The sequence below is a fragment of the Sorex fumeus genome, unplaced genomic scaffold (assembly GCF_029834395.1).
Source record: "Sorex fumeus unplaced genomic scaffold, SorFum_2.1 ptg000051l, whole genome shotgun sequence".
NCBI classification, from domain to species: Eukaryota; Metazoa; Chordata; class Mammalia; order Eulipotyphla; family Soricidae; genus Sorex; species Sorex fumeus.
Window position 1 is genome coordinate 23,008,989 of NW_026606108.1, and position 12,861 is coordinate 23,021,849.

General features: G+C 43.2%; 1 protein-coding gene across 2 annotated transcripts in view; it reads left to right on the forward strand.

The window, feature by feature from the left end:
- SNX24 (sorting nexin 24) overlaps positions 1-12,861 on the forward strand; it is a 148,454-nt gene that overhangs the window by 65,619 nt on the left and 69,974 nt on the right. For both annotated transcript variants that reach the window (XM_056124372.1, XM_056124371.1), the window contains exon 2: positions 9,260-9,343. In XM_056124372.1, the coding sequence (XP_055980347.1) occupies positions 9,260-9,343 (84 nt within the window). The remainder of the gene's footprint in view (positions 1-9,259; positions 9,344-12,861) is intronic.

Sequence of the window (12,861 nt, forward strand, 5' to 3'; positions counted from 1 at the left end):
CTGACTCTAATTCTGGTGTTGTTTGTTTGTTTGTTTGCTTGTTTTTTGAGGCTGGGGGGTTGGTGGGGAGAAAACCTGGTGGTTTTTAGAAGCTACTCCTGACTCTCCGCTTAGGGCTCATTTGCTGTTGGTGCTCAGAGCACTATGTGGTGCCAGGGGTCAAACTGGGATCATCTATATCCGAAGCAAACAAGTTTTTTTGTTTGTTTTATGACTCAGAATCTCTCTCTCTCTCTCTCTCTCTCTCTCTCTCTCTCTCTCTCTCTCTCTTTCTCTCTCCCCCTTGCCCTTCGGAATATCATGAATTTCCTTTGCAAGGTGGAATTACGTTTTTACAACTCACACAAGTTTAAACATACCTCGGTCTTCCACAGCTGTGTTATCCCGTGGTGGCAACTATTTAAGAATTGTTCTTTCCTTAAGCCATGGTTTATTTAAAGTATGTCATTTTCTTAAAAAAATTTTTTTTAATGCCTGAAATTTCAAAGATTAAAAAAATAAAGTTAGCAGCTTCTCCACAGAAAAGTGTAGACAATTCAATTAGTAATGTCTTTTTTATTTCAAGATGGCATTTTAGAATAGAGGAAGAAAGATGTAAAGCTTAGAAGACCAATAAAAGTCGAATGCTTAGTTTTATTGAACTATAAATTTACTTAAAAATCAGCTCTCATGGTAATTTATAATCAGAGCATTTCTCACCAGTTCTCCCTCGTTAAAAAAATAAACTGTTCCATTAGTATGAATTAAGATGTTTTGAGACCCTGACTCCCAATAGTAAAATGGCACAGTAAAATGGTTCTTTTATTTAACTTTTTGTGATGGAATGATAACCCCATTTGTTGTATTTTCCTTTATTTTTTCCCTTTGTGCCAGGGATCAAACCCTGGGTCTTACATATGCAACACATATGTGTTGCTTCAGAGCCACAGCCTTTGGCCCTGTTTGTTGTATCTTTATTGCTTATTCTGACTCCAAAAAGGAGGACATGTTGGTTTCAAATCTAGAGTTAATATTGTGCTTTGTTTTGATTATTGTTATCAGTTCAATGTGACATGTTATAGATAAATATATAGTAAATCATTAAATACATAAGAAAAGCTGGTATTTCATGTATTTTAGATTCTAAACATAGCAATTTGATACTATAAGCTACTTGGAACGTGGGACTTAAAACTTTGTAGAATTCTCCTGCTATGTTTGCATGGCACCTCAGTTACTAGACATTCACGCTTCTTATAAGAAAAGCATTTTTGTTTTGCTCTTTGAAAGTGAATATTGTTGTAAGGTATAGGCTTCTGATCACTGAGACAACTAATGTTTAGGGTCTTCTTAACCTCAAATCTATTTTATTTCTTAGATATGTTTCTAAAAAAATTGCGTGTCGATATAACAGAAAGTATTTGATGGTTGAGTTCCTGTGTAATCTCAGAGATGTTTTTGCAAAGTCTCTAACATATAAACATCTCCTAGGAATCAAAATTTCCTTTCACAGTTGCATTTATTTTTCTTTAATATTTGATTTCCAAGAAGTTAATAATTATCCTTAGGCCTTTGGATATAATTTAGTCATCTGAACATTGTAATTTGTGTGTTTTCAAGCAAACGTACATTAAATCCTTAATAAATTAATTTTGTTGCATAAATAGTTTTATGCAAAAATATTTCTGAAATCTCTAAGGGCAAGTAACTGTCTAGTAGAGAGTTAGGTAGGTCCAGCCCTTTTGAAATTTTATGTGGGAAGTTTGTAAAGAAAACTTAAGCACTACTCACCCTGTTCAGATTGACCCGAGTAGTTCTCATCTCACTCATCAGAGTGCCTAAGTGGTGACAACCAGAGTTGGCTGAAATGGGACACAAAGTCTTTACCTTCAAATGGGTCATAGTGTAACTCGGGATACTTGAGGGGGATAAATCTGGCAACATTTTGCATTATGTTTTATGTCGGTACATATATACAGGACCAAGGAGTATTTTTATGCATCTTGCATCTTTATCATATATATGCATATATTAGTACATTATAATATGAAAATATATTACATATATTTGAAGTATGTAGGGTACATATGTTGATACTTACATATACAAATATGAACTATATGCCATGTGCACAATTATGTACATAGTATGAACATGCTTTATAGAACATAAAACAAATATATGTGTATCTGTGAATATATGCATAATCAGCAAGAACTGCAATAACTTCATATCCTTCTTAAGGTTCTGAGTACGTACTTTCAGTATGAAAGCCATACATAAGAATACTATGTAGTCATTAAAGAGTGAGTGTGACAAAATGTGAACAGTAAAGGTATTGAGAGGCACTGGATGAAAAAAACTAAAGTATAAGAACTACAGTTTGAGATGGCTCCAATTATATCTAAAAGTAAAATCATATAATTGCAACCTTGCAGGACTTACATATATATAGCAGACATTTTCTGAAAGAATGATAACCTCTCAGTGTCTGTATTGCAAACCATAATGCCCAAAAGTAGAGAGAGAGAGCACGGGGAATATTGTCTGCCATGGAGGCAGGGGGAGGGTTGGAAAGGGTGGGGGGTATACCAGGGAGATTGGTGGTGGGGAATGTGCACTGGTGGAGGAATGGGTGTTTGATCATTGTGTGATTATAATCCAAACATGAAAGCTTGTAACTATTTCATGGTGATTCGGTAAAATAAAAAAAAAAAAAAAAGATTAAAAAAAGAGAATTTTTATGAAACCTTTTGAGTCAAGAACTTATACAAGCCTTATGTAAGACTCTTGCTTTTTTTTAGTTCAGAGCCTTTGGGGTTTGTTTTTGTGGCAGTGTGGCAGTGGTTTGTTTAGGTGCCACATCTGGTGGTACCGCCCACATCTGGGTTGATCAGGTGGTGCTGAGGATTGAACGCTTATGTGCAAAGTTGCACTCCAGCTCTTTTAGCCATCACCCAAGCCCTACTTTGGATTTAAAAAAAATTTTTTTTGGTAAGCAAACATTATTTGTTCTGTTTGTTTATTTATTTATGTATGTATGTATTACAGTTCCAGGGATTAAAACCAGGCACTTCACATGTGCAGGGCAAGTGCTCTACCACTGACCTACTTCTCCCCAGCCCTCAATCAACTAACCTTTGGTTTGGTGCTCTGTTGGTGTTAGGGATTGAATGTGAATTTCCCAGTTCAAGACATGTGGTCCAGACCTTGACTTATCTCCCTGGGCCCTATTTTATTTAATAGTGGCCTCATTCAATAGTGCTTGGGGGCTATATGGTGCTAGAGGGTCAAACTCTAGTATGCAAGGCATGCGTGCTGTCAACTTGAATTACAGCCCACATACTATTTTTATAAGTGAACCATCAAGCTCGCATGTGAAACTGAAAGGAGGGTTGGGGGTTGGAGAGATCACAAACCCCACCTGGGGAAGTAGTAGAAAGAAGTGTAGTGTTCTGGTTAGTTTGGAAGGAACACAGGCTCCAAATAGTTGGGGATGAGTACCTCAGAACCTTGTTGCATTGCCTTAGGTAAACTGTGTTCCTGCAACGAGTCCTCCAGAGGACAAAGCCTTGGATGGATGAGGGAGGAGAGGGGGTTCTCATTCCAGAAAGTATGGGATTATTGCAAGAATTAATTCAGTGGTACAAGGAAAGAGTTTAGAGCACTACCTGTATAGAATCAGTATTGTAAAAACTTCCGCTCTTACTGTTGCTCTCAGTATTATCATCTGAGAAGACTAAGTATTTTTTAAATAATTATTTAAAAATTGGCTGGCCTTAAGCTTCCATGTGTTTTTTCTGAGTTTTTTTGTTTGTTTGTTTGTTTAGAAGGGGCTGCATCTGGCGGTTACTGCATACCTTTCTTACATGGTATTTTCCATGTTTAATGTACAAATATAGCTTAAGTGCATGTGTATTGAATCACAGTGGTAATCTTGGTTACTTTCATAAACATTTGAGGTTTTTTTCTTATTCAAACATGGGGTTTTTTTGTTGGTTGTTTTCTTGGCAATACCTTTTTTTCTTTCCCTTGCTGCTTTTGGGTTCTCGTACAACTGGATTACAATATACGTTGATTTTGTTGTTTCTTTGACATTTTCTGTATTTGTTATGTTTGTATCCACAGGTCTTCTTGGATCTGCGGATTTTTAGTTTTCATCAAATTGGAAGAAATTAGGGTCATGATCTATTCAAATATATTTGTCTTTCTCTCCAATTCTACCTTCACTTCTTCTACCATGGTGGATTGGGGGCTGTCTAATCCACATGTTTGTTTTACATTTAAAGTTCTCCCATAGTTCAGTGATACTCTAATTTTCAGTTCTTCCCCAAATTTTATTTTATAGTTTCTCTTCCTAGGTTTTCAAATTCAGTAATTTTTCTTCTACTGTGGCTGATCTTCTGTTCCATCTGGAGTATATTGTCATTATTATTATTAATTATTATTATTGTGTTGATTGCATACATGAGGACTCAGGCTTATTTTTTGTCTTGTTTATATTTTTTTGCACCTCCACTTAGCATGGTCAGCCTTGTCTCTGTATTCTAGAGTAAAAGAAATTCTCTTAAAATCAACTATGTCAGTGTTTTTGTCTAGCAGTTGTATTATCTGTGTCACTTTCAGATCAATTTCGATTGATTAGTTTTTCTTCTCATGATGAGTTGTGTTTACAACTCTTTTGATTGGGTGGCAGACTGAATTTGATCTTATGAGGTGCTGGGTATTTTTACATGCCTACAAATAGTCTCATGCTGCTGTGTGATTGCATAACTGGGAGACAGCAGTCTGCAGCAATCTTTGCCTCCCTGATGCTCCCCAGCCCTCCTGAGGACCCAAAGGGTCCCGAGGTTTGCCACCCTGCTTTTGAGGGACACTCTCAGAGACACTGAGCTCTTGGTCCTGGTGAGACTCAGATGGAGATGGCAGGCTTAGTGGGTACTCTTTTGGTACAGCTCACGCCCACCCCCACTGCACAACCCAGGGTCTGCCTGGGTCCTTGTAGGCTCTGACCAGTTAGTTCTTTCTCAGATTCTCAAGTCCAGTGTCTCGAGTGCCCTTTTTTCATGTATTCTGTTCAGCTTTTCTCTTGTTCCAAGTGGCAGGGCAAGTAAACTCCTTATTTATTCTGTCTTGGAGATGGAGTCAGCCAGCTCTTGGCTTTCAGTTGGGCGTTTTAGCACATCATCCCAGGACACCTCTAGTACTGGCCTCCGAGCCTGCAGGCTGGACTCCCACAAGAGCTCTTGGACCTCCCAGCACCTTACGGGAGCTGCTCTGCCCCCATCCCAAGCAGCCCCTGCCCCAGTGCTCTTGGCCTTGACCATCAGAGCATCTGTTTTTCAGAAGGCCGGAGGCACTCTATCTCTCCCACCGCCTGCGTTTGTTCTCTCCTCCATGTTTGTTCCTGTGTACAATCGGGACCCCTCAGGGCTCCCCAGGTTTTGTTTGCTGCTGAATCCCCAGTGCTGAGAATATCTCCCCGATGCTCAGCGGTTCCTCCATAAACAGGTGGAAGCCTGTTGGATTCTGTGCATGGCAGGCTCCAACTGGAGCCTCCCTTACCTGCGTGGTGGAGAGTAATGAAGAAGGGTTGGCTGGGAAAACAGAACAGGAAGGGGGTTTCCCTGCAGCAGGGACATGACCCTGGAACTCAGAAAGACAGGGAACTCAGAAAGACAAGGGGGGGGGGGGAGGCAAGTCTGGTATGGAATTCAGGAAAATAAGATTTATTAAATTGTCTCCACTTCTTGCTACATATTGTCATGGAAATTTTGATTAATCAGCAGTCTCAAAAGGCCAGCAGCGCTCTATCTTTCTTGCTGCCTGCGTTCGTTGGTCTCAGGCCGCTTCCCCCACCCCAGGGAGGTCGATGGCAAAGGGCAGGCGAAGGAAGGAAACGAGGGCCAGGCTGGTCGGTATCAATTGTAGTTTATTCCAGTCTCCACTCCCCTTCTCTCTCGTGAGCTCGAGCCCCTTTCTTTCTCCTTCTTACTCCCCCCTCATTCTCCTTCCCACCTCTGGATCTGACTCTGCCCCTCCGCTCAGACCTTACAGTCTTAGTTTATATAGCAATCACATAGGGTGGTGACACAAAGGTGGGTTGAACATTAACAAATCAACAAAGAAAGTTAAGACCACTCCTCCAGGAATTAACTCAAGGATAAAAATCTCATCTAAAGAGATTGCTTCAGATTACTAGGGGATTCCCTCAAGGGTGGGATCCCAACAAGGGTGTGTCGGGTCACATTCTTCTTTCCTCAGATCGTAATTCACTTAAATAGTTCTAGTAAATCTTCTAATATTTCTAGCAGTGTCATTCTGTATGAGCACAGTAAGAGATATAAACTTACGGTTTGGTTCTTCCTGAGATACATATATCTCAATATATATATATATATATATCAGTCCTCAGGCCAGGTTAGTCTTCCTAACCCCAGCAGGGTCCTAGTCTCATCTTTACTTTTGGATCATGACAGCATTTGTCCATGATCATGCCCTCAACTTATAGTTGAGTATTATGGCACTTTGGCCTGGCCCATTTTGATGCCAGAGTAGCTCACTGCTTGCCCTGGGTTCATTCAGTCCCTCGTTGGGACCCTCTTTTGGGGTGCTAGGAACTAAGGGCAACTGAGTCAAGAAAGCAGATGTCCATGAGTAAATATTATTTGGAGTCAGTCAACTCCCAAGTTACAAAGCATAATATTAACTGTCTTTCTGTGTCCATACAGAAAGGACATTGCTTTAAGGTGAACTGTGCAAAAGACATAACTTAACAATACAAGTTCAGTGTCCTTAGAAGGATCTGATCTTACAAGTTAATAGAATCTGATTAGGGAGAAAAGGTGATTAGCCGGTTGGGGAGGAGAGCACAGAGAAGAGTTTACAGATAAATACAGAGGAATGGGAGTGACTTGGGAGCACTGTGATGGGTATAACCCGATAAACCTAAGCTCCCTGTGGCAAGGGAGAAAGAACAAACAAGTGTAATTCTACATCTCCCAAGATGTTTACCCAAAAAAACCTAAAGGAGGAGTCTTTACAATATTGAGTACAATATCCATTTTAAAAAATGGCAGCATCATAGAAACAGAAGAGTTAAAATAGTTTTTAACTCCGTGGATTGGACAGCCTCCCATCTACCATGGTAGAGGAAGTCAAGGTGGAGTTAGAGAGAAAGACAAATATATTAAAAGAGAGTTAAAGGGGCTTTCCTGAGTATAAGTATGTGTGAAGGTGTGTGCATGAGTGTGTGTCTCTGTGTATGTGTTTGTGAATTATATGTGTATGAGTGTGTATGAGTGAAAAAGTATATGAGTGTGTGTGATGTGAGAATCTATGTATAAATGTGTGTTTGTGTGAGTGCATGTGTGTGTGTGTATAAAGGTTATGTGTGAGTGAATGTGTGAGTATATGTGAAATGATGTCCCAATAAGTGCACATGTAAGTGTGTGTATGAGAGTATTGTATGAGTGTGTACATGTGTGTATGTGTACGTGTGTGTGTGTGTGTGTGTGAGATGAACCCTCAGTAACTGGATGTAGGACAATACCTCACTGATCTCCTGCAGCTTAGCAGATGGAAATTCCTTGAATTGCGCCCACATTGTCCTGATTTAAATTTGGGGCCTGATCCCCCAAAAGGGGCTCTGTATCCTATTAACCAAGCCCCCAAGTTCAAACTCTGCTTCTTTTGTTTGTGTTTCTCAGGGTGTTTTCCTCATTCTATTTCTGGCAGTTCCTATGAAGAAGAATCATTTTCTTCAGTGAATTCATAAAATTTTTTTTTCAACAACAACAACAAAAAACTGTAATTTGAGAGGTGGAAGCATATGCATATGTTTTTAGGCGAAACTATTTTGCTTATTCCCGAAACTATGTTTGTTAGGGAAAATTCTTGAAAAACCAAATGTTGGTTTAAAATATTAAATTTGTGAAAGAGAAATTTACTGCTTATTTAATTAAGACTAGTTTCTTAAACAGAGCCATACCACAGAAGAATGTTTCTTTTTTGAAGAAGCATGGAAATACAAACATGTTTTATGAGTTTTTGTTTTGTGGTACAGGGGGTCATACCCAGGGCCTCACTCATGGGGGCATGAGCAGTGTACTGAGCTTTATCTCTTGCCCTACACTTTTGCTTTATTTTGCATTCCCCCCCCCCCCCCCATGATCCCACCCTACAGTACTTGGGGATATTCCTATGCCAGGTAGAGATCAAGCCTATCTGCCCCAAGCCCTCTGAGCCATCTCCCTGGTCCCTGCCCCACAATTCATACCAGATGGCCTCATGGCTGACTTACTCTAAAACTTAACGCACAGATGAGGTGAAACGTAGATCCGTTGGGATCTCTCCCATCCCAAACGTGTGCCCCGTATCTCCCGGGCTCCATGGGCACTGGCTCTTATGTGTCAGGAGAGCAAGTTCTTAGTACTCGAGTGCTGGGGACCCTGGGGCTCACTTCTCAGAAGGGCATAGGGACAGGCAGGGCCCAAGTCATCAGGCTGTCTCCCTGCCATGTGGGGTGCCACAGGCCCTGTGTCGAGCTTTGGGAATCACCTCCTCACAGATGTGTCCAAGGGCCATGCCCAGTGCACCCCACCCCCACCCCCAGCCCCTGTTTCCAGTTCTGACCCACTGACCTGAGAATCAGGGAAGTGTCACACGGGGTCTGCTAATGAGAGCACAGTCAGCCGACCCTTCAGCCTTCCAGAGCGCTGGGCATGAGCTGTCACTCATGTCCCTGGGGGAGGACAAACCTTTGCTGCATTTTCTCCTCCCAGCAGCAAATGGCAGCAAAGCCCAGCTGAGACTGGTGATGAATATTCAGGCAGGGAAGATGTGAACCGAGAATGCAGGGAGGCTGCATGATGGTCTTAGAGGGGCCACAGCCCATCCAGCCTCACGAGGCCCTGGCCAGGGATTTGTTGCCGCCGACTATGGGGGCCACAACATCCACCTCTGATTCCCTCGTGATTCTGGGTGGGTTAGCGCAGAGAGGGAGGCTGCTCACTGAGGCACAGGAATCCCCAAGTTCCTCACACTTGGAGGTGTTTGTGGAGGAGACTTCGGTGTGGTAACCTTTGGGCCACGCGAGCTCGCTCATCAATCAGTGTTGTGGGGCCAGAGTCTCTTGAGCCTTCTGGGTTGGGGGCGGGGGGAACCAGCCACTATAATTAGAGGGATGAAATTTATCATGGTCACAAACTTACCACATCAGACAATTGAAGGTTTGGAACTGGTGGAATTAATCTTTATTTTTTCCCCTCCCCCTCCATAGGTGTTTAAGATAGAAGTGCTAATGAATGGAAGAAAACATTTTGTTGAAAAAAGATACAGCGAATTCCATGCCTTGCACAAAAAGGTAACTGGTTTTTCTTCTTCTCCATGTGTCACGTGGCATTAATGAGGTTCGGATTGCCTTCCGTGGTTCCTAAGAGCATGGCTGTTTCTTGGACCTTTGATTTCTTTTATCACAAACTCAGTTTATTTTCTGTTAAAGTAAGTGGTGTTGTCCCACGTCCTGTTGTTGGTGTGGGTTTTCTGCTAAGACCTTCCACAGGGACAGATGCACAGGATGAGTGTTCTGGAAGCACAGAGCAAGGCCCTCCTCCAGTTTTATCCATGAAGGATTCTCAGTTTGCTTTACAGGAAGCGGTTGGGGGTGGAGGAGCGAATGATGGGCTTATAGGGAGAAATACGATGACTTCACCTTATACTTTATTGTGTGCCTGGAAAAGACTGAGCCTGCATCTGAAGACCTTGGGGACAATAGGGAAGAAGGCACCCAGCCTTCTTGTGAGTCTGAAAGGCCTCTTTTTAAGGCTGAAGTTTTAGTTCTCAGATCTAGGGCATTAGAAGACTCCACTAAGGGGCCAGAGTGATAGTACAGTGGGTAGGACATTTGCCTTGCAGGCAGCCAACCTAGGTTTAATCCCTGACATCCCATATGGTCTTTGAGGACCGCCAGAAGTGATTTCTGAGTGCGGAGCCAGTAGTAACCCCTGAGCATCGCTCGCTGCGGCCCCAAAAGCAAATAAATAAAGTCTCCAGTGAAGCATGAAGGTGAAAGGAAGGGATGAGGATGGATAGAAATGGGCAGGCAAGAATCCTAGAGTGGATCCTTCATTAAATATTGTTCACACTATAAGTTATTATTGAGCTTCTGAGATTATCTTAATAACTAGTAGTAGCACTGCACTGTAGCACTGTCTTCCCATTGTTCATCGATTTGCTTGAGCGGGCCCAGTAACATCTCCATAGTGAGACTTGTTGTTACTGTGTTTGGCATATTGAATACGTCACGGGTAGCTTGCCAGGCTTTGCTATGCAGGTGAGATACTCTTGGTAGCTTGCCGGGCTCTCCAAGAGGGGTGAAGGAATCAAACCCGGCTTGGCCGGGCCAGCTGCGCACAAGACAAACACCCTGCCACTGTGCTAACTAGTAGTACCTTTTGAAACTGACAAGAAAATTAGCATGATTCAATACTGTCTCTTATATTTTTCCTTTTTTTTTTGTGGGGGGGATGTTATTTTGGGCAACACCTGGTGCTGCTCAGGGATCGCTCCTGACTCTGCATGCAGGGATTATTCCTGGTGGGCTCGAGGGACCATATGCAGTGTGGGGGATCAAACCCAGGTCAGTCATACACAAGCACCCTATCCACGGTTCTATTGCTCCTATCTCGCCATTTTTCATCCGTACACATGCATATGTATAAATCTGTGTGTATATGTATATGGCAGAGGAACAAAGGCACACGGGTCCCAGGGCTGAGATCTCCGAGCCTACTCGGATTGGGGCTGAGCATCCTCCACCCAGATCCTCCCAATTCCAGTAGGCGGGGGTCACACCCACCAACTGGGCCCCTGGCGCTGTGTAATCCCATTAACGGCCAAGACTCAGAGACTATAAAACCCAGCTCCCAGAAGCGCACGGCCACGTTTGCGGCTGTGCAACATCTTATTATCTCACTTCTACTTTGGACAAACTGGCAGGCTACCAAATGTAACCAGCCCACATGGCAGAGTCTGGCAAACTCCCCATGGCGTACCCACTATGCCAAATACCAGTAACAATGATGGGTCTCGTTCTCCTAACTCTGAAAGAGCCTTGAATATGGCACTTTTTAAAAAATCTCAGGGCTAGGACGAAGGAGACATTACTGGGGCCTGCTCAAGGCAATCGACGAATAACAGGATGGTCGTGATCGTGATATGTATTTTATAGGGGAGTATGTATATTTATACAATACGCACATCCACACATAGTATAGAAAATTTAGAACATTCACTCTTGTTACTCTGAGAAGGGAGATAAGGAAGATACTGTGCTAAGGAAGAATCTATTCTTTTCATTTCCTCAAAAACCTTTTATATTTTCTGAAAAATGTCAGCGCATAAGTGATGTGCGGGACTGATTTTTTGTATGAAAAATCATTTAGCATTGAAACATTGCCCCCACTCCTTCATCACGGCCTTCAGGGAACTATGCACGCAGGGCATTGCTCGTGTCCTTGGAGCTATACCCCCCCCCCCCCCACACACACATACATAATTTCTTTTTTTTTGAAGACTGAAATACTGAGTATAAATTTCAGCAGGATATAACTGAGAAATCAGAGCATGTTTCCCTTAGTTTTCTTTTAAAGAAGCCTTTCAAGCTTTATGTATTTTTCTGTTCAGGACCAAGGAATGATTTTCACTGAACTCTCCAGCTGAAACCTGGGTGACATCCATGTCTGCTTGTAATGGAAGCAGTAGAAGTGAGCACAGATTTGGGGGGTGCTGTTGTCTTGCCTCTGAGTTTACCAGGGCGCCAGCACAGCGGCCTCTGGAATAAAGACCCTGGAAGTCGAGTCTCACACTCATCAGAGAGTCCTCAGTTTCCTTGAGTTTTGAGACAGTTGATTCTAGCAGGATTCCTGCTGAACGCCTCTTGAAGGGTGGGGAGGGGCAAAGAGAGAGAGAGAGAGAGTCAGAGTCCCCTTCACAACCTCCCCCCCCCCCCGCCAGGAGATCAGAGCCTGCTCCCATTCCCTGCCTGGCCTCAGATGGCCTCAACCAGCAGCAGCCTGTCAGAAGCAGGCCTACCTCTAACCTCCCGGGCCAGCACCCAGCTCCCCATGACCCTGACCCAGTCCAGCTGGCCCCTGACCCCTGCCGTGCACCAGCCCAACAACAGACCCAGCTGAGTGACGCCAATTAGGCCTGCAGGAGCCAAAGGCTGCCCTGGTCTCTGCTAGAATGCTGTTTCCTCCCTCTGCTGAAGAGGACTCGCTCCCAGTGATCACATACACTTCATAGGCAGTCACTGTCGGGTATATGTGTGAGAGGCTGTTGGGCATTAACTTGATGTTCTAGGATGCTTCTCTCAGTTTCTGAAGTTTAGTTGCTAATCTTAGCTACTCTTCTAGCATGAGACTCTCCAGACTTCAAGGAGCCGAAACGTTCCCAAGCTCTCAGTGTTACATATTTCTCAACAGGACTGTACAGCATCCTCACAGGGCCAGGGAGAGAAAACACCCTCACAGGGCGGCTGTAGTTGGAACACACTAGTCAGTATTAGGAGATTAAGAGCTGAAGTGGCTGCTAGACCTCTCATTTCCTTGCCTTGTAATTAGGTTAGACTGGGGGGAGGCGGGCAGGGAAGAAATTATGTAAGACAGTATAAATAATGGGCGGTATAAATAATGTAGAAATGTAAAATTGTGTGTTAAGAATTGAAACACGGGGCTGGAGCGATAGCACAGTGAGTAGAGCGTTTGCCTTGCATGCTGACCCGGGGTCGATTCCCAGCATCCCATATGTTCCCCTGAGCACTACCAGGAGTGATTCCTGAGTGCAGAGCCAGGAGTCAGCCCTGAGCAGTGCCAGGTGTGA